Source organism: Limulus polyphemus, unplaced genomic scaffold (assembly GCF_000517525.1).
Source record: "Limulus polyphemus unplaced genomic scaffold, Limulus_polyphemus-2.1.2 Scaffold263, whole genome shotgun sequence".
In the NCBI taxonomy this organism is placed as follows: domain Eukaryota; kingdom Metazoa; phylum Arthropoda; class Merostomata; order Xiphosura; family Limulidae; genus Limulus; species Limulus polyphemus.
Window position 1 is genome coordinate 592,901 of NW_013665873.1, and position 21,573 is coordinate 614,473.

At 33.4% G+C, this 21,573-nt stretch overlaps 1 protein-coding gene across 2 annotated transcripts in view; it reads right to left on the minus strand.

The window, feature by feature from the left end:
- Positions 1-5,078: 5,078 nt before the first annotated feature.
- The window catches only part of LOC106456845 (synaptosomal-associated protein 25-like), a 114,314-nt gene continuing 97,819 nt past the window's right edge, over positions 5,079-21,573 (minus strand). For both annotated transcript variants that reach the window (XM_013916215.2, XM_022382623.1), the window contains 2 exons: positions 17,142-17,286; positions 5,079-12,603 (listed from right to left, as the gene is read on the minus strand). In XM_013916215.2, coding sequence (XP_013771669.1) covers positions 12,538-12,603; positions 17,142-17,286 — 211 coding nt within the window. In that variant the 3' untranslated portion in view covers positions 5,079-12,537. The remainder of the gene's footprint in view (positions 12,604-17,141; positions 17,287-21,573) is intronic.

Consider the following 21,573-nt stretch of genomic DNA (forward strand, 5'->3'; position numbering starts at 1 on the left):
TAAATCAGTTAAATGACGAAAAATGAGGTGTCTGTTTACTTGTGACCACTCAGTGTATTTATGTAAAGTCACTATCATAATTACATTATCCCTATCAGGGTCATGTGCATTTATGACTTCAAGAGAGTGATATTAGTTCACTTGGCGTTCGAATCTGATCTACTATGTCACCTCCTGGAGGGAGCTATGTTTTCTGTATGTGTCGAATAGGCACATCAGCTAACAATCATGAAATGGTGGAAAATATTTGTTTGCTTTTTGTTAAGCGCAAAGCTACACTATGGATTATTTGTATCCTGCCTATCGTGGGTTCCAAACAGATTTTTAGTGTTAGAAGCTCTCAGACTTACCATTTAGCCACCGGAGGCTGGGAGAAAGAAGATGATGAGAGTCTTCAGTTTCCAAGGTTTGGATGGTCTTCATTCAACCCTTGAAAGATTAAGTCTCGCTTTTCACACGTAGATACCTCGTTGGGTTTGTCTGCTTGACTTCATTTTCTAATTCTTTAATTTTCTAGGACCTGATAATACAGTATCACATTAACATACACAGAATACGCAACCTTCAACGCGTTCGAATTATAGTGATGAGGTACTTATTTTTTCTTCTTGGTTTTCGGTTTCATAATAACCTTAGTAAGAGTAGCAGAAATACCCGCCCTCCGGGCAGGTATAACTGCTAGTTCGTGCGGAAGGCTATGGGGCCTGCGGCCTTTACTGTAATTGTCTGACAGTTTCGCGCAAAGCTACACGAGGACTAGCTGCGCTAGCCATCCCTAATTTAGCAGTGAAAGACTAGAGGGAAGACAGCTAGTCATCACCACCTACCGCCAACTTTTGGGCTACTAATTTTACCAACGAATCGTGACTTTATAACGCCCCCACGGCTGAACGGGCGAACATGTTTGGTGGGTTTAAAAATGAGCTATCATCACAGCATTACATTATAGATTATATTTTATTGAAATACTTCTTTGTAGACGTAGTTATCAATGAAAGTGCCTTGCTTTTCTGTTGCAACACTCATGAGATTTTCACTAAAGAAAAACAAATAATTTTTTTAGTTTGTTTTTGATTGTTTTATATTTGAAACTTACTCTTTTTGTGTGATTTTTATTGGTTAAATCTGAAACTTACTCCTTTTTGTAATTTTTATTGGTTAAATCTGAAACTTACTCCTTTTTCGTAATTTTATTGGTTAAATCTGAAACTTACTCCTTTTTTGTAATTTCTATTGGTTAAATCTGAAACTTACTCCTTTTTTGTAATTTCTATTGGTTAAATCTGAAAAAGTCATTTTTTGTGGAAATTTCAATTGTTTTATTTATTGTTCAGCTATAAAAAATATTACCTAGTTATGATTGGTGATGATCGGTGCGGTAGTTTCCGAGATCCGAGTTTTGGACGTATATATCGCAAGCTCCATTATAAGATGTTTTAGGCGTAACTTAATTTAGAACTCGTCTTTGAGATGACTGTTCTGATGATATAGCAGTGAACAAAGCTTTGAACACAACTGATAAACCAGATGTATTTAATAATTTTTTCTCTTTATGTATATATTTGTTTTACCTAAGACTACTTACTTTATATCGTTTACGAACATAAAGAAATTACAAAAAAGTAACAGTACGAACTAAGCTGTACTAATTACCATGATCGCGTTACATTAGTTGCTTAATAATCCCATACTTCTTATTTTGCTATCAATTCGGTTTATTTGATATGGTTATACGGTATGGAAGATTTAACAATGCAAACATTTCTGGTTTATTTAACGTGGTGAAGGTAAGGAAGATTTAACAATGCAACATTTTGTGGTATATATAATCCAGTGAATGTTGTAAAGTATGGAAGATTTAACAGTGCAACATTTTGTGGTTTCTACAATCCGGTGAACATTGTAAGGTATGAAAGATTTAACAGTGCAACATTTTGTGGTATATATAATTCGGTGAATGTTGTAAAGTATGGAAGATTTGACAGTGCAACATTTTGTGGTTTCTATAATTCGGTGAATTTTGTAAGGTATGGAAGATTTAATAATGCAATATTTTGTGGTATATATAATCCAGTGAATGTTGTAAAGTATGGAAGATTTAACAGTGCAATATTTTGTGGTTTATACAATCCGGTGAACGTTGTAAGATATGAAAAATTTAACAGTGCAACATTTTGTGGTTTATATAATTCGGTGAATGTTGTAAAGTAGGGAAGATTTAACGGTGTAATATTTTATGGTTTATATAATCCGATGAATGTTGTAAGGTATGGAAGATTTAACAGTGTAATATTTTATGGTTTATATAATCCGGTGAATGTTGTAAAGTATGGAAGATTTAACAGTGTAATATTTTGTGGTTTCTATAATTCGGTGAATGTTGTAAAGTATGGAAGATTTGACAGTGCAACATTTTGTGGTTTCTATAATTCGGTGAATGTTGTAAAGTATGGAAGATTTAACAGTGCAACATTTTGTGGTTTCTATAATTCGGTGAATTTTGTAAGGTATGGAAGATTTAACAATGCAATATTTTGTGGTATATATAATCCATTGAATGTTGTAAAGTATGGAAGATTTAACAGTGCAACATTTTCTGGATTATTTTAAGTTTCCCCTAATAAATACATCTATAAAGTATTATCCTAAAAGTTTGTGCAAAGTAAAAAATGTTAATCTTCATCAAGCATGTTATAGTAACAGGTTTTGTGTTTGTTACGGTTGTATGTGTTTTCACGGCTGTTTAGTTGATCACATTTTTGCGATTTTTCAAGTTTTTTGGCTTGGCAAGTTTTGTGGTTCTGATGGTTGTGCAAACTGTCACGGTTGTTTGTGGCTTTGATAGCTGTGTGGTTTGTGAAAGTGGTTATTACTGGTGTTTGTTTTGTCATGGCTGGAATATTATGACGTTATTAAATTACTTCAATAACACATATTTTAAAAGAGCTGAAAGCTAAATGTCTAAAGTAGAAAATATTCGAGGGTTAAGTGAGGACGATTGGAAAACAAAACCAACCAAATAAATAAACGCTAGCTTTAGAAGGAATCATCATGAAAGCTAAAATGGGATGGATAAAAATGTTAAAGAAACAACTACAGTTGTCAAGTTTGCCATAAAATTAAATAACGCGGGTTGGAATACATTATGAGAACTTCTGAAAGTAGACACCATCAAAGAAAGTTTCCCTGTTTCGTTTTAATTAATAGCCTACAAGCCTGCTGGAGAGTTTCCAGACACGATGAATACTTTGACAGAGTTACAAACGTGATATCAGCATGTTGTTGGTATACAGCGATGTAAAAAATGATTGCATCACCCGGTTTTTCACACTTTTCTTCAGAACCATCGTCTGTTTTGAGGCCCTAATGCGAGTAGGTGCAAATGTGTTTCATAGATGATGCAATACTGTCTAATTATTACACCATCCACTTTATAGGCTGTCTGAGTATTGAATCAGCCATTTTCTGGCTATAAATAGAGGTTCTCGCCAAGAGTCAGTTTAGAAATCTATGTGCTACAACATGCATGTGATGTTACCATGGTCAAGGGTTGTGAGTCACTCCACGTAAAAAAGTGCAGTTATCGTTTCTTTGAGCAAAGAGGGACTTCCGACAAAGCAGATTGCTAGAAGAATTCGATTTAATCAGTCTATTGTGAGCCACTGGATACAGATATATATAAAGAGACTGGCTGTGTGAAGTGGCGGAAGAGAAGGGGTAGGAAGAAAGCTTCCACAACTGCCGACGATCGAGTTCAGAAACACATGAGTCAGTAGAGTCGTCGACTGTCATCCACAGATCTCAAAAGAGCATGGAAGAAACTTCAGGGATCACTGTCGTCACACGCACTGTCCAGTCTTGCCTTTTTCAGCCAGTCTCCTAGCAAGATGGCCAAGAAAGAAACCCCTACCAACAAGATGAAGAAGATGATGCTCAATGTGACCAAAGAACATGTTGACTTGACTGAAGCAATGTGGAGCAAAGTGATCCTCTCAGATTAATCAAAGTTCAACCATTATGAGTCTGATAGGAAGCACCTTGTACGTCGTCAATGTGGAGAAGAGTTTCATCCAGTATGTTTAAATGCAACTGTGAAGCATTTGCTGGGTCAGGTGACATGGAGATGCACCTCTGACCAGGATGTAGGACACCTGCATTTTATGAAAGGCACTGTCAATGCCGACAAGTACAACAAGATCCTCGAGTCCAGGTTAAAGTTAACAATTCAGGATCACTTCGGTGGAGCTGACCAGTGGACATTCTAGGATGTAGACGTGACATAAAGAGGAGAGTTCACTCTACGTGTATTGAAAATACATCTTAGGATTTATTTCGTTGCTTCAGGTGAAGGACTATTTTTAAAGGAAGAGGATCAAGACACTATGTTCTCCTGGCAACAGCCCAGATTTCAATTCTATCGAAAACTGCTGGAAGGTGATGGGTAACAAAGTGCGAGAGAAAAACCGAGAAGCACCTTGTGGGGCATCATAAACTCACGCCTGCCTACATTCAGTTCCTCTTGCGCTCTATGCCATGACAATATCAAATAGTTATCAACGCCAGAGGAAGCATAACCAAATACTAAAACAAGAAACTTTTGTCAATTACAGTAGTGTCGTTACCTAGGCTTTCTTACACAGAAAACATTTTCATATTTGCCAATTAATTTTTGATAATCTGCTGTGATACATTTGTTCCAGTTCTTTTATTAATAAAGATGCATGTATGTGTTTGGATGACTGAAATGTGAGTCAGCTTATGCCACATAATATCAGAACTTGCACTATCTCGTTAAAATTACAGGAACCAAGAAAGTGTGAAAGAAAAAAGGTCGATACATTAAATTTTTTACACCACTATATTTTTTATACACTTACGATATGTCCACACCACTTTTACTTATTTTTAGAGGACATATTCATTTTACTAATAAGGGGGGGGGGGGCAGTGAGACATATAATGTTGCCAAGTCAACATTAGGTTAACGGATGATATTTGGTTGAAGGTCAACGATATTTGAGGAGGCCCGTCCCCCATTGTCCGCCCAGCTCTATAAAAAATATTACAAAACAGGAAAGTGCCATGTACAATAACATGTGTTTATTGATGTTTTATCACTTAATACAAAAAATATTATAGCATCACATCGAAATAATCACGACCTAGATAATCATTCTTAGGACTAACTCTGGCATATTTATATTATAGCACTACAAAGACTGGATTTGCTTTCAACACGGCTAAAAATGCATGAGAGAAAACCAAGTAATTAATTCACCAACACTTACTTAAGGTCACGAGTAATTATTGTTAATTATTTTACTCATAGGTAATTATTGCACTGAATAATATTTTCATAATTTAAAACACACAATAAGTTAGACATTCGATTAAGTAAATCAACACAATTTCTCGCTACCCAACTCTATCAAACAATACATAATTTATTTATAACAACATATATAACGTAAATGTCCAACAACGATTAAAAGTCAGGCATAGTTACAGTATTTACTCACATACGTATATAACAATATTTATGTTGAGTACCTAACATCAAAAGGAAAGAAAACGTAACATAATAGGTAATTATTGCACTGAGTAATATTTTCATAATTGAAAACACACATATATAACAATATTTATGTTGAGTACCTAATATCAAAAGAAAAGAAAACGTAACATAATAGGTAATTATTGCACTGAGTAATATTTTCATAATTAAAAACACACATATATAACAATATTTATGTTGAGTACCTAATATCTAAAGAAAAGAAAACGTAACATAATAGGTAATTATTGCACTGAATAATATTTTCATAATTGAAAACACACATATATAACAATATTTATGTTGAGTACCTAATATCTAAAGGAAAGAAAACGTAACATAATAGGTAATTATTGCACTGAATAATATTTTCATAATTGAAAACACATATATATATAATAAAACCTGTGGACAATATGATTAAGTTTTCACAAACATTGAACCAGAGTAAAAATAGCGCTAATGATTTCTTGGATATTTTGAAATCGTTTTTACTTCTTAAAATGCGGAACTCCGCAAAACAGTCTGTCAATGACTGAGATCCTTCTGTCTCTCTAGCTGCGTTCTAGATGTGTCAATGATTATAAAATAACAGAACAACAAATACTGTTTGTTGAATGTGAGTTTATCAACGTTATTTATCAAATCAAAGTAGCAGAACTACGGGCTTTAAAGTGCAGATTTCAATCAAACTGAGCATGCGTGCTAATAACCCAATTACGAAACAGTAATTCCCTTTACTACTGACGCAGTCAGCTTAGACTTTCAATTTGTTTGGGCTACTTGGTATTCAAACGAATACAAATCCTGGCCCTCATGTGTCTACAAAATTAACAGTTTACAGTGCCCGATGAAATATTGTGAACTTAAACAAACAAGCGATGGGAGAAAAGGTCATTATTGCACCTGACCCCCCCCCCTCTCTAACGTCGCTGACCTGAACATTGATAAAGATCTTTGATTCAACTTGGTCCGTCACTGGACCATAAGAAATAACGTCCAATCACAATTCCCCACTTTGCTCTGCGAGTGCCATACCGTGTTTGTGAGTTAATTACGATGCTCTTGGAATATTTTGTCGTTATCTCTGATATTTGTCGTCTTGGGTACAAAGTGAGAAATCATTAAATCGTATATAAAGAGGCTCAAACAATAACTGTCACTCTAGTGGTTGTTTGGAGACCATACGGTCTCATAATTTCTGTACATTAAAATTCATAATTTCAAAAGTTCGGTGTTAATTTCAATAAAAACGTTGAAATTGAAATTACTAGCATTCTGTGGTAAAATGTAAAAATTCAATAACTTTTTACACGATAGAGCAGACACTACATTTATGCTTATGAAGAGTCAGTGTAGGGTTAAAAGGAATTAAGGAACAATTTAAAGGCATTTCAACACTAATAGACAAGCAGGCGTTACAAGACAATGTACTCCTTTCCTCTCTTTATTCAGACATTATGGAATACTGTTCTGTTTCATCAGGCATTATCAGACGATATATTATATTAAAGTAGGCAATCAGGCATTATCATACAATATATTATATTACAGTTGGTAATCAGGCATTATCAGACAATATATTATAATACAGTAGGTAATCAGACATTATCATACAGTATATTACACTCCTTTTGATATCAGGTATTATGGGATACCGTTCTCCGTTTCAACTGGCAATTAAGATATTATTATGGAATGGATTTCTTTCCGGTAGTTATAGACATTATTATTAGACACGGTTCTACATCCCGGTGGTTATTCAGGAATTGTTATCAGATACTGTTCCACATTGCAGTGGATAATCACATATTATCAGATACTATTCTACATTTCACTAGCCATTCATACATTGTTATCAATCACTGTTCCACGTTCTGGTAGTTTTTCAGGCATTATTAGCAGGAACTGTTCTACAATCCGGTAGTTAATTTGGCATTATTATCAGATACTGTTCTGCATTTTTGGAGGTAAACAGGTATTATTAGATATCGTTTTACATTTTTGTTGTTATTCAGGCATTACCATGTATTGTTTTGCGTGTGGAACATGTAACAGATACATCATTAGAGAATCAGGGAACCTTAGTAATGCTAGCAAAGGTACCCGAGATAAGCATAGCATATTTTTCATTGGTTTACTGAAGATGGCGTGCATAGTATCAATCGCTTGCAACAAGACAGAAGTAGGATGGGAGTGGAGAGATTAAAATAACTGACAAGCTCTCAATAATAAGAAAATGAATAAGGTAAGGGATTTTAGAATCCCTTTGGAATCTGCCCAAGAACCCCTGAAAGTTTCGTGATGATCAGAAGTCGCGAAGATGGAAACTTTTCACCATGAACAAACAGACATACAGACACAAAAATAGGTATAAATCATATAGTTTTTAACACAAAAGCCTCATTTCATTCCTTCTTGCGCGTATAAATTGTGCAAATATGGAAATGAGCATCAGTACATATTTTTTATTTTCATTGACTTCATATTTAGAAGAAAACAAAAATATATTTACGTTAATTCAATACGGCACTACTGATTTTTTAAATATATTTACGTTAGTTCAATACGGCACTACTGATTTTTTAGTTATTTATATCATTAAGTACGTAATATTTTCTAGATACTTGCAAGTATCTCTCTTGTCGAATTTTACGTAGAACCAATTGTAATACGGCTCTACTTTACGAAGATTATCAAATCATGCGAAACCTGTACTAAAGGACATACATTACGTAGTATCCGTTGACAAATTAAATCGTGTGATATCTCCAATTCGAATGGTCGAATCATGTCAGGTTTCATTCTAGAAACATCAAACCCCGCGAAATCTCTCCATAGAACATCTAATAATGCGGAATCTTTGGTTAGAGGGAACAAGTTATAAGACATCTCTCACTGGAAGAAATAAATTGCAAAACTTCTTTTGTTAAAGTATTTAAATTGTGTAATATCTCTGGTTAAAGGAATCAGTCGTAAAATCTTTAGCTGAAAGAACACCTCTGGTTATACGTAAGTCATGTCAAACCTCCAGTTTGAAAAATTGCGTTATAAACACTAAATATCTTTGTACAATAATAAAGCACTTCTATACATTTAATTTCAGACACTGAGAAGAAACGGTTCTGTTTGCCATCATAATATACATTAAGAATAAAACCTGTTGGCTCAAGAAAAAAGAAAGAGAAAAAAACAACACTTAGTTACATTGGATGCTGCGAAACAACTTAAATTCTATGTATTTTCTAGGTATTTTCTTGGTTTGTTCCTTAAATATAATTAACTTGAGACATGTAGAACAAATATATCAATTTCAGAGTACTTTTTATTTCAGACACTGAGAACAAACGTATATACCTCAATACTATATATATATATATATATACATATACATATATTATTCCAAACAGATCAAACGTACCTATTTCAGCAGTGTGCTATTTTATTTCAGACGTTAAAAACAAACTTGTATTTCTCAACAGTATATATTTTATTCCACACACTAAGACGTAACGTGCTTTCCTCAACAGTGTATTTTTAATGTCACACATTAAGAACAAAGTGCTTTCCTCAACAGTGTATTTTTAATGTCACACATTAAGAACAAAGTGCTTTCCTCAACAGTGTATTTTTAATGTCACACATTAAGACGTAACGTGCTTTCCTCAACAGTGTATTTTTAATTTCAGACACTATAACTAGTATATATCAAGTACTACTTGTAGACAGTAAAATAAACCAGTGATTCTTAGCTTTTTCACTATAGTGACTAGCAATACCTTTACAAAACCCGACCTTTTCACTCCACGGACCGAAAATACCTTTATAAAACTCAGCCTTTTAATCTAACTGCCTGGCAACATCTTTACAAGACCCAAACTTTTGACACCATAGATCGGCACCATCTTTCCAGAACCAAAACATTTCACTCCACGAACCTCAACATTATAATAACAAATCTTACGGACTGGTAAGAATCTATAGGCCTATAACGTTGTTTCATAATTCACCTTCGAGAAACTATACGCGGAAGTTATGAGGTTTACTTAATGAAACAGACTTTTCACCTATTCCTAATTCGAATATTTCACAAAACTTTTTCTTTCCTTTTTTTTTTTCACTGGATGTTTCTATGGACTGGTACGGAGGAACCGCTTATGTATATTTGAGTTCAGCATGTTTCTTCTCAGCATTGTAGATTTGGTTCCAAATTTTCAAATATAGAAAATGTTTATCTCACCATTTTGAATTCAGTCTCTTTCTGTCGTAACTTCTCAAATTTCTTATAAGTCATTTTGGCTTGTTATAGTAGTATTATCATAAAGCACACATTATTCTAGATCTTGTTTTTTCTTTCATAGGTCGTTTATATATATTTGTAATGCATAAATCGCCAAGTTATAACAATTCAGTAGTGCTGCAGTAAATGTCATGTAAAATATTCAGGTTCATTTCTAGGGAAGTACAAAAACTTGCAATTCAGTTTTTTTTTCACAAGTTTGTTTATCTAAAGAAATTGACAGTACACATTTAGTGCTTTATGTTTCTTATTTTTTTTACTTTGTTTCTAGGATCAAAATATGCTAGTTCAGAATGATCTGCTTCAAGTACAAAAACTAATTATCTCAAGTTATCTTTATCGGAACATTATTAAATACAAACAACAGAAATAAACTCAAATGAAAACCCACCCACCAACTGTAACCTAACTCTTTGGATAACCAGGTCTTCTCCCATAAAAGTTCAATAATTTATAAATTATTCTATTTTAAACTGTATCCTAATGAATTAAACATTCACATTTCAAGATGTTATTAAGAAACTTGAGTATAAGATTCAATTTTGTCTGAAACATTTGTAACAGATGACATAAAATCTTACATAGACGTTACATGAACGATAACCAACGACACCTACATTACATATAAAACAACAACAAAATACAAATACAATTTTTGATTTGATGAACAAAAATCGTTGTGAAGTACCAATTTCTTCTATCAAGAGTAAAATGAAACAGATGTAAAGTCTTAGTATACCAATGTGTTGGTTCTGTTTCTCAACAACATAAAGAACACTTTTTAAACACTAAACACTCTGTATACATTATATAGCTATACAGCTCAGTGTTTATTATAAAAGAAACAAATTATCTAGGACGTATTTGATACAGCTACTGAACAGTAATCATTTTCTAAATACATTGTATACATTCTGTAACAGTACAGCTCAATCGTTGTTACTTACGAAACAAATTATTAGATTATGTTTGATACAGTTTCCTGAACCATAATCACTTTTTTAATACCAAGCACGCTATATACATTCTGTAACAGTACAGCTCAATCGTTGTTACTTACGAAACAAATTATTAGATTATGTTTGATACAGTTTCCTGAACCATAATCACTTTTTTAATACCAAGCACGCTATATACATTCTGTAACAGTACAGCTCAATCGTTGTTACTTACGAAACAAATTATTAGATTATGTTTGATACAGTTTCCTGAACCATAATAACTTTTTAATACCAAGCACGCTATATACATTCTGTAGCAGTACAGCTCAATCGTTGTTACTTACGAAACAAATTATTAGATTATGTTTGATACAGTTTCCTGAACCATAATCACTTTTTTAATACCAAGCACGCTATATACATTCTGTAGCAGTACAGCTCAGTGCATGTTACTTAATAGACAAATTATCTAGACATTATTTGATACAGTATCCTGAATAATGATTACTCTCTAAACGCGCTGTATACATTCTGTAGCAGTACAGCTCAGTGGACATTACGTAAGAAAAAATTATTAAGATTGTATTTGATACAGTATCGTGAACAATAATCACTTTAGACAAAATAACTTATGATAATGAAACAATATTACACTTTTTAAAACGTTGATGAGATAATACATATTATTGCAATGCGAGATATCTGTAATAATTAATTAAAACATTTTTATGGAATGTAAAGAATTCAGCCTTAAAAACAATCGGCTCGTTATTTGACATTTTAAGCCAAGTCCCCCGATGTAACATAAACTACAACTAGGCATTAAAGAACTTTGATTATAGGTATATATAATTGTTTACCGTCAAACGAATGTTTCAGTGACATGACTCAAAAAAGACCACGCATTAATGAAAGAAATTGGTTTGAGCTAATTGTTGTGAAGTTCGTTCGAGCATCTATCACTAAGTCGAGGCAACATTTAATTAGGCTTTCGATTCTCATGTTTCGTATTCCAGGATGGAATAGTAACACTGAATAATGTGGAATGTATAGCAACATTACTGATCACAATACGTTTGGCAATAACAGTTAGAAAGGAAGGATCTCGAATGAGATAAAATGTTAATTTTTTCACATAGCGTGATAGTTACTACTTTCCAAGGATTTAGCTTTACAAGCCTCTCACCCTCGTTTTTTAAGCAATATAAATTTAATGGAAATAAAATTATCTTAAAAAGTATAAAAAAGAAATAAAATGCGAAAAGTTAACACCGCATGCACATACAAGATTGAAGAAAAATGTTGAAGTTATGTAATAGTGTGAAATATAAATCAATCACGATGAATTTTACAAACTAGCAATAAATCATTTGGTTAAAAACTTGAAAGGAGCCAGAAAGTGGTTAATTTTAACGTTTACAAGAACTAAAGTATTCGAAATCGTTTCCAAGTTCAAAGTACAATGACTGCTACGTTTACGAGGAAAATAAGGCGGAGTTGAAGAAATACTAGGATCAATGCAAAAGAGGTTGAGTCGACTGCCAAGGTTATTAAAAGCTACACAGAACACAGCAAGTGGAGTTTGATGCTTGGATACAATAAAGTAAAAACTGAGGAAAGACAATTTACAGGGCTGAAGTCGGACCTGTGACGAACCAGACTGTTTTTCTTCCTAAAGTCACAAGCCTCACAGAAAGCTGCAGACCCAGTTGCTCTGAAGTCACACCCTAATAGCAATTCTCTTAATCCTTGAGTAGCTTGGTAGCTCTCTGATTGGCTACTGTGATTCGTGACTCGTTCGATGTTGCCTAGATACAGAATAGAATGGATTATTAGATCAGTGTCTCGGCTTGGTTTCTTTTGCATCTCCTTTACAACAGAAAAATGGTAGTGTAAGTGCAAAAGTGGGACTGTGGAAGTGAAGCAACAAAATCATAACTCATTGGAGGAAAACCACTCTTAACTCTATAGATATTTCTTAAAGGGTAAATATACAAAATAAAGTGAACCAAACAGAAGTACGCGAATTGGGTAGAAAAATCGGCTCCATCAATTACACTAGACAACAAAAAATTCGCTACTGGATAAAACTCAAGTGATTCGGAGTAATTTGATGATGTTGATTTGAAAATTGAGTCCATCACCTCTAGATTTTGAGTTATTGTAGTAAATCAATATTTTATCAGCACTATGTAAAATACCATGCAATCAACTCAGTACAATAGATTTATGCTGTGAATTTACGTATACTCGGACAGTTTAATGGGTAAAAGGCATACATTTTTAATAACTTGAAACGCTGACTGTATTGTATTGGTGTAAAATTCCAAATATATTGTTCATATATGCTATTTATTCTCGATATAGCTGTAGGTAATTGCACCACTTTTGATTCATTCACACGCTCACCTGCTCCGCCTGGAAATCACAAACCCTCATGTGTCCAGTTTGCTAGAACATTCGAGAAGTCTCTTGACTGAGCATAAAAGGGGCGGAGTCAGACACCTCTCTCTCTCTCAGTTGCCCCTCACTCACTCAGTTGGTCACTTCACCTCGCTCCATGCACAGTCTAAAAAGTCCGATCTTCTTCCTCGCATCATACCCGCGATTTAATCAAATTCTGCAAAACTTTTTTTTTTCAAATCTTTTAACCTCTAGATACGTAAACATAACTTATTTTATATTTTTTAAAAAATCATTTGAAATGCTGGCTGCTTCCAGTTCGAGTAAAATCTGAAAGTGCAAAAATGACCCAAACAGTTCCTGGTACGTTTGTGAAAATATATTACAGTTTCATGAAGGAAAAACATCATACACAAAGTAAAGGTAACTTATTACCACTATTTTGGGTGTAAAATTGGTGACCAAGAAAAACTCTGGGCTCCACATATGTGTTATACAATTTGCACATCTGACTTGACACAGTGGCTGAATAAGAAGAGCGCAAATATGCCATTTGTAGTTCCCATGATATGGCATGAGCCCAAATGTCATCTAACTGACTGTTATTATTGCATGAATAATGTTTCTGGATATTCAGACAAAACTAAACTATACATTAAATATTTAGATTTTGCATTTTATTTTAGTCTATTGGAAAGAAAAGAAATGCTGCTGACATTAATGAAATGGCGAATAAGATCAAACCCACCAGTAAAACAGAAAAAACGACAGTTAGGTTCCTCTACTATTATACAATACTGTTATACTATTATCTCATGCCTATTCCATTGGCTCTATCAACTTATGAGAATAATTTGAATATTCATATTCGACAGTTCAAGGAATTTGGAAAACGAAAACTATATCCAACCAAGGAAGGTATACTTCTAAGTTACTGCTTTCTGTTTTTTTTTAATTATCTAGAACTCACATATTTGTTATTTAAATATAACTTTACACATATAACTTACCAAGATCTATACATAGTATAAATTCTTGAAGGTGTAATTGTTTAGACATATACAAAAAAACTGCATCACCCATCTTACAGTTTGTGCTATATTCTTCAAATTTATCCAAGTGGTAAGTTCTTCTGGCAAGGTTGATAATCTTTGATATTTACAAATAACATAAAGAGAAATATGTATAGATTATAAAACACTAGACTGTCAAGATTAAATTAACTTCTATACAAATCTGGTACATTTCAATTAGTGTACAATTCTTGTGTACTTTCTACTCAGTTAGACTCTCTTACTTACCTTTGTTCATTAGTCACACGTATGTCAATGACCACTACTTGAGAAACAATAATGTAACGAAAGCTAAAACTAATATGTTTCATCTAATATATAACAACACGAAACACTATTTGTGGCTCTTCTACGATATAAAGGATGGAGAATGTGTTAGAGCTTTGTTGTATTATTCTATTATTGGAACAATAAGTACCGTGGATTTTAATGTGGAAGTTTTCCAATATGGTGATACACTTCTAAGTTGATAAAATGTTTGACGTACAAGAAAAGATATACCTATCCCTTAGATGAAATCAGTTTATCAAGAGCATTCATATAAATTCACATAAACACCATGCCAGATATTCATCAACATGATAAGATTTATCTCTAGAGACCATCGTTTAAGGGCCATGCATATTATAATTAAGTTAGTATTATTCCTACCCTACAACATGATAATATAATGAGCAAAAATAAAAAATAAGGGACCCATGTTTGACGTCAGACATCCCGGTCTCATGCCAAGGATCTGTAGAAACTTCAGCTGAGTTTATGTATTAGTGCAATAATGGCGGCCATCTTTTCATTTCATTCCTCCATAGAGAGTGCTAGCATACTCTCTGTGTGCATGTTGTGTTACATAATTTGTGTGTGTGTGTGTGTGTAAGGACGTGGCACCATCTATAAATGTAGTTAACATAAATTTACATCGAAGATAATATATGCTCATTAACAGCAATAATGGAGATGGAAAGGATTGTGATCCTCCAATAGCATGTATCTTTTTCTAAACTATCATCCACAAAGTTTGGTTGAGATTGGCCCAGAGACCTAGGAGTAGTTAGATAATGGACAGACAAACATACACACAGATTTTTGTGCTTTATGTATGGTAAAAACCTTTCAAATGTACATTACGTGCATTAGTAACATTAGCTTCCTAAAGAAACACATGTAAATAAAAAATAATTTGAGACATGTTGAAATTTGTATACAATCCTAGAGAATATCGTCCGCCTTTGTCAAACACACACAATATATCTTCAAGACCATTCACCTATAGAAAAACTTTTGTAAATCATATGTCATAGAACACATAATTACATCTAGACATTGGTGACACATTAAAAACAATTTGCCTTTAGTAACATAATGCATTTATAGAACCCTAGTAACACCACCTGTTTTTGTAAAACATACGTCTGCGAAAACTAAGTAAGATGTGCAAAATCTAATATTCTGTTAAGTAGATTCCGTTTGTTTGTAGTTAAGCACAAAGCTACACAAAGGGCTATCTGTGCTCTATCCACCACAGGTATTAAAACCCGATGTCTAGCATTGCAAGTCCGCAGACATACCGTTTTGCTACTGGGGGGCTTGTCAAGTAGAATAAAACTTATTAGAGGAATAGCTTAAAACCAAACCAGTGAAAGTGCAGACTTGTAGTGTTAAATAATGGTTTTACTTGTAACGTTTAAGACAAAATACTTAAATCTAGACATTGGTGACATGTTGAACTACATCATCCTCTGGTGTTTTGCTCGCGATCTTTCTGCACTCCTACTGGAGCGACCACGTGGCGTTATGGTGTCACCATCTCTTCCCCTACCCATCTGTCATGGCGGCCTTGCAACGCGCCCTCTGGTGAGTAGCATTCAAACTACACGTATTTTGTATATTACAGGTGTATATTACGTAATAGTTATGTAAAATTACTTTCGTCTCCTCTCACCTGGCGAACCCACACCGAGGCAGCATCCTTTGAGTGGTCAAGTATCCCGGTAAAAACTCAGTATATATAATAACAGTTTGAATAAATTTATCATAACTCGAAAACTAGAGGCAATAACTAATTTTCAACATGATTTTTAGAATCAGCATCATCAACTTACTCTGAAGCAGTTGCATTTTTTCTAGAACATTTTATTGTTGCCCATTGTTATATATGAAACCAGGAGAAAAGTTAATTAAAGTAGATAAAAAATAAAAGAAGGTTGTTTGTTTGAAGTTAAGCACAAAGCTGCACAATGGGTTATCTGTGCTCTGCCCACCACGGGTATCGAAACCCGGTTTTTAGCACTGTAAGTTGGCAAAGGGAAGTGAGTGTGACATTTTTTTATTAATTTTGTTTGAGCTATTTGTCTAGTAAAATAATATGTTTTATAATACCTGTGAAGTACAAAGTAAAGTATAACGTTTTTTTAATAAAAGAAATTTAAAATCAGACAGATACATTCATCAAATCTTAGCGAATAATTCTAGAGGATTTGATATATCAAAATTCCAAAATCCAGAACATCCTATTTTTGGGAATGCAGATTTTATAATCTCAAATAAACACTGGAAACGTTTTATAAAAGTACAGAAAGTCATTATGAACCGAATTACGGGAACAAGCGCCATCTTTCAATACTTTATCATTTCCTTCATTCAAACTTAATCTCTTCTAGTTTTGGGGTCGGCCACTCAGGTATTTTGTATCAGCCAAGTATTTCTACAATCAGGTGGCTGGCAAGAACCCTAAAGAATGAGCATGTTAAATGACAGGGATCGAGCCCATGCGTTACGAGTCAAGCATCCTAACCACAATGCCATGACAAGTCTATCTCTCAACGCCAGCAATGAATATTCATAAGCCGGTAATGAAGAAATTGACTACTTACCTTCTGGTTGATCCTGTCCAGCTGCTTGTTCTGAGATTCGATTTCACTTCCCATATCGATGGCCATGTTACGCAAATTTCCAACCATCGTGTTCACCTGCTGCATGTTCTCTTCCATTTCTTCCTCGTGAGCATCGTTGGTTATCCTGAAAGGAAGATAGCGTCAAACCTAGCCATTAAAAAGTAAGTACTGCCTTAATTTGTTAGTGTATAATAATTGTTTAATCTTTTTCTCTGCTATTAAAAGTGTTGACTGAAATAGTGTTTGATCACTTATCAATCTCAATCAAAAGGACAGATTATCTTAAACTGTTTGTAAAAAAGAAGGAAACTTATCTTTCATCACTCATACACCATCAAGTCTACCTACTATTGTCATAACCAAAATAGTAACTAACTTCACCATTCGATAACTAATATGAAATGTCTTTTAGTGAGGCACATTCAGCTAGTTTCTAAAGTTCTATGTAGTTTGTGGATGCTGTTAACTACAACAAAATTGTCTGGATGGCAAGTTCTGTCCTGTTCCTGTCCTTGATCAAACAATCAGAGAGCAGTAGCACAAAAACCATGCCAGTTTGATAATAAGACAAACACTTTTGTGTAGGGAAATAATTTTTATATTTTGAATTTAACATGTAGACTTTTGTTGTCCATGTTCGATTTATTTATTTAGTAGTTCTGAACCTAATATTCATGGGGTTTTTGAGTTATTTTTAATACAACATACAGTAATCTAAATTAATTTAGGTGTGTGAATAATGTTATTGCATTGTGCCTAATTCATTATTTGATATTATGCAGCAAACCAACTGCTTAATGATTATGTATATATATATGTGTGTGTGTGTGTGTGTTACAGATTTATTTTTTCACCGAAAGTAAAATTGAAAAGAGAACTTGTAACGTAGAGGCCTAATGCATTTCTTAATTGTGTGTACCTACTGTTGTGGAGTGCATTTTCGCCTATGCAGTTTCAAGGTTCACTAGGAAAAGCTTAGTTCAGCAAACCAAAGAGATACAATCAAGTCTTTATAAAGTTGAAATGACACACTACATTTTGCTAAAGTTAACTGGTACTATCAGGTGACAATAAATGCTACTTAACCTTAAATGCGACGTTAAAACCATCAGACGACAAAAGTTTCCTCTAGATGTTAAACGTGATGTTTCGTTAGCGTTAACGTAGTACTATCAGTTTCTACTATACCCTAATTTAAAGCTCAATACTATATCTGAACATAGGTACCCTTTGAAATAAAAAATATATCTGCTCATATAAAACAACAACTTAGTATAGTAGATTTGACACACATCAGCTTGCATCAGGTCAACTATATTCATCACCTATATCAACTCTCATCAGCTCAATTATATTCACGATGCATATCAGATCTCATCAGTTCAATTATATTCCGACCCATATCATATCTCACCAACGGATTAGCTTTAATCATGACCCCTAGCAGCTCTCACCAATTCAATTATATTTTGGATAGGGAATGTTATCAAAATGTGGTTTATTGTATTATGAGACTTGTTATTCAATGAGACCAAATGTTTACTCCATTGCAAAATTGACAAAGTGCTAAATACCATCAGATAACCTCCAAACCTTTGCCACTGTAAGAGTGAGACATTATATGCATAAAAGCAGTTATCAGGCTTGTTCAGACTCATGCACTGATTGGCTGCCTCAGGCGATGGGGAGGGGGAAGGCATAAAGACGATGATGTCACAAAAAACGATGACGTCATAGTTCCAAGAATTGGAAACACAATCATGATGAGATAATCATACAAATCTCAACATGTAATCAGTGGTTAGATTTAATATAGTTACTTTATGTATAAAATACTAATTCATTAGTTCTATATTTAATCATACATTTTTACATTTCCTGAGCTTTTATATGTACATCACTTACATCCTGAAAATGATGTTTATTTAATCTTTTTATCACATCTATTGTTTTTATAGATATTGAACAATTTGATGATTTAGCATACAGTTTGTAGTTTTTGTTCTATAACCTTTTACATTTACGTCCTGAAAAGGACGCTTTTTAACATACAAACCTACTATGCACAAATAATGCATGTTTCACTATCTTTAATTTTAAAATCTAGTTAATCATTTTATTAAATAATGAATGTGTTTAATCACTACTATAAAATAGCAACACTTTTTTTTATAAATCTTTGAGGACAGATATAAGTGAATTTTCTTCTACATTAGAGATGTAACTGACCTCACATTCGTGTTCAAAACTACAATGTCAAGTAGGAAATACAAAGTTGAATATATGTGTGTTCTTTCTAACCGACATCATTAACAGTGAAAGCAAACAATAGAAAGGTTAACACATACAATCACTAAATGAAACTTAACCCTTATTGACTCACAACTTATAGTTTGTCGACCTTTTACTAAGAATACAGTGGGTTGATGGAATTAAAAGTTTAGTTTGGTCATTAGCATTGTTGATATTTAGTTTGATGACCTTATGGAGGAAACATTTCATGACAAAAATTATTCTAAGCCAACCAACTTCTGACCGATTGTTGTAAAATGTTGTTGAAATATAAGAATTAGACTCTATCGTTCATAAACTGTATAAATTCTTAAATATTGAGTTGAAATGAACAAGTATTAATGTAGACAAAAGTTGTATTAAAGCTAATCCATTATTTTATAACCTAAGACAATTACATAAATGGTGGTGTATATTGAAGTTTTGTTAAGTCAGTAAGTGTGACATCAGTTTTATTTAGAGTTTGTGAATTTATTTACATACATTGATAAACACATTTTTAGAAACATGGAGTCTAATTGAATACAAAAAATATAATTAACTGAAATGCGTCAATACACATTTAGTGTTTTGTAAAGTGGACATTTATGTAGAGTTTAAACAATTTATTTTCAATATTAAATAGCAACATTAATTGATTGGTCATGTGACTACCAGTTTACATATTTAAAATATCATGCCATCTACTTACTTTTTGATTTTCTAACCCTTCATCCTTTTATTTATGATAAAACTATTTTTACTGTGCTTCATTATTTCTGTAGTTTCCATAATATATCCAGCTGTTATATTATTGGGTTGAGCCAAAATGACAGCCTTTTCCCAGTGGATAACATGTTAAGCTAGTGCAGAATTTCCACTTATATTTTTTACATTTCTCTTGTGTTCATTTACTCTACTCTCCTAGTGGCACAGTGGTATTCTGCAGACTTACAATGCTAGAAACCGGGTTTTGATACCCATGGTGGGCAGAGCACAGATAGCCCATAGTGTAGCTTTGTGCTTAACATCAAACAAACAAATAAAAATCATTTACTCTAAATTGTAATTCTTTTCTAGTTTGACCAATATAAACACCACCATATTCATATTCAATTTTATAAATACCCATTTTCTCGATTACATTGATTTAATGACCCAAATTTGTTTATTGCAAAATAGATTTGACCAACCCAGAAGTGACCTTTGTCATGTCTATCAATGACCCATTCAGTTGCTATTCATATGACATATAGCAACACTGTTTCAAAATATGTTACTTTCGAAACATTATAGCATAAGATATTCAAAATAATAATTAGACTTAACTTGTGACCAAACAATACCATTCAAGTGTATAATGAAATATCATACATTTCACATCTTTAAGTAGATATTAAAGGTAGAATTGAATCGATTTTTAGTATATAATTCTTTGTATTGTATAATGAAATCTCATACTTTTCACATGTTTATGTAGTCTAAGTAAATATTAACTTAGAACTGAATCGATCTTTCGTTTTGACCCATGTCTCATGACTTTTGGTAGAACAGTGTATATCAAAATACTCAACAATCAACGTTATGTAGTATACAATTAATTTTTTTTACTTAAAAAACCGATCAACAGTCATAAAAAAGAAACCCCACATGTTGCAAATGCTGTGCAACATATAAATACGAAAAAGGCATAATTATGAATAAAACATGTCTTTATTCCAAGAAATTAATAGCATGATGGTCCGCTTTGGCCTTAATGACCTCTTCAATGCACTGTAGAAGACTGTCTACTAAATTCTGGTAAAAAGCTAGTGATATTGGGCTTCACTCCTCCTTCAAAGCATTAGTAAGCTCCGCTACTGAAGAGGGCCATCTTGGCCTTGCCCTAATTCTACATCCTAGTTCATCCCAAAGATGTTCTAATGGGTTGAGGTCGGGGTTCTGTGCTGGTCACTGAATGTTCCAATGCTATTCTCTTCAAACCACGCGTTCACAATCCTTGCTTTGTGATATGGAGCATTATCATGTTGGAAGGTGTAAGGGCTGGTAACATAAATATTGCTGCAGTGTAGGTTGGTTGGTTGGTTGTTTGGTGCTTTATGGCGCAAAGCAGCGAGGCTATCTGCGCCAAACAACCGGT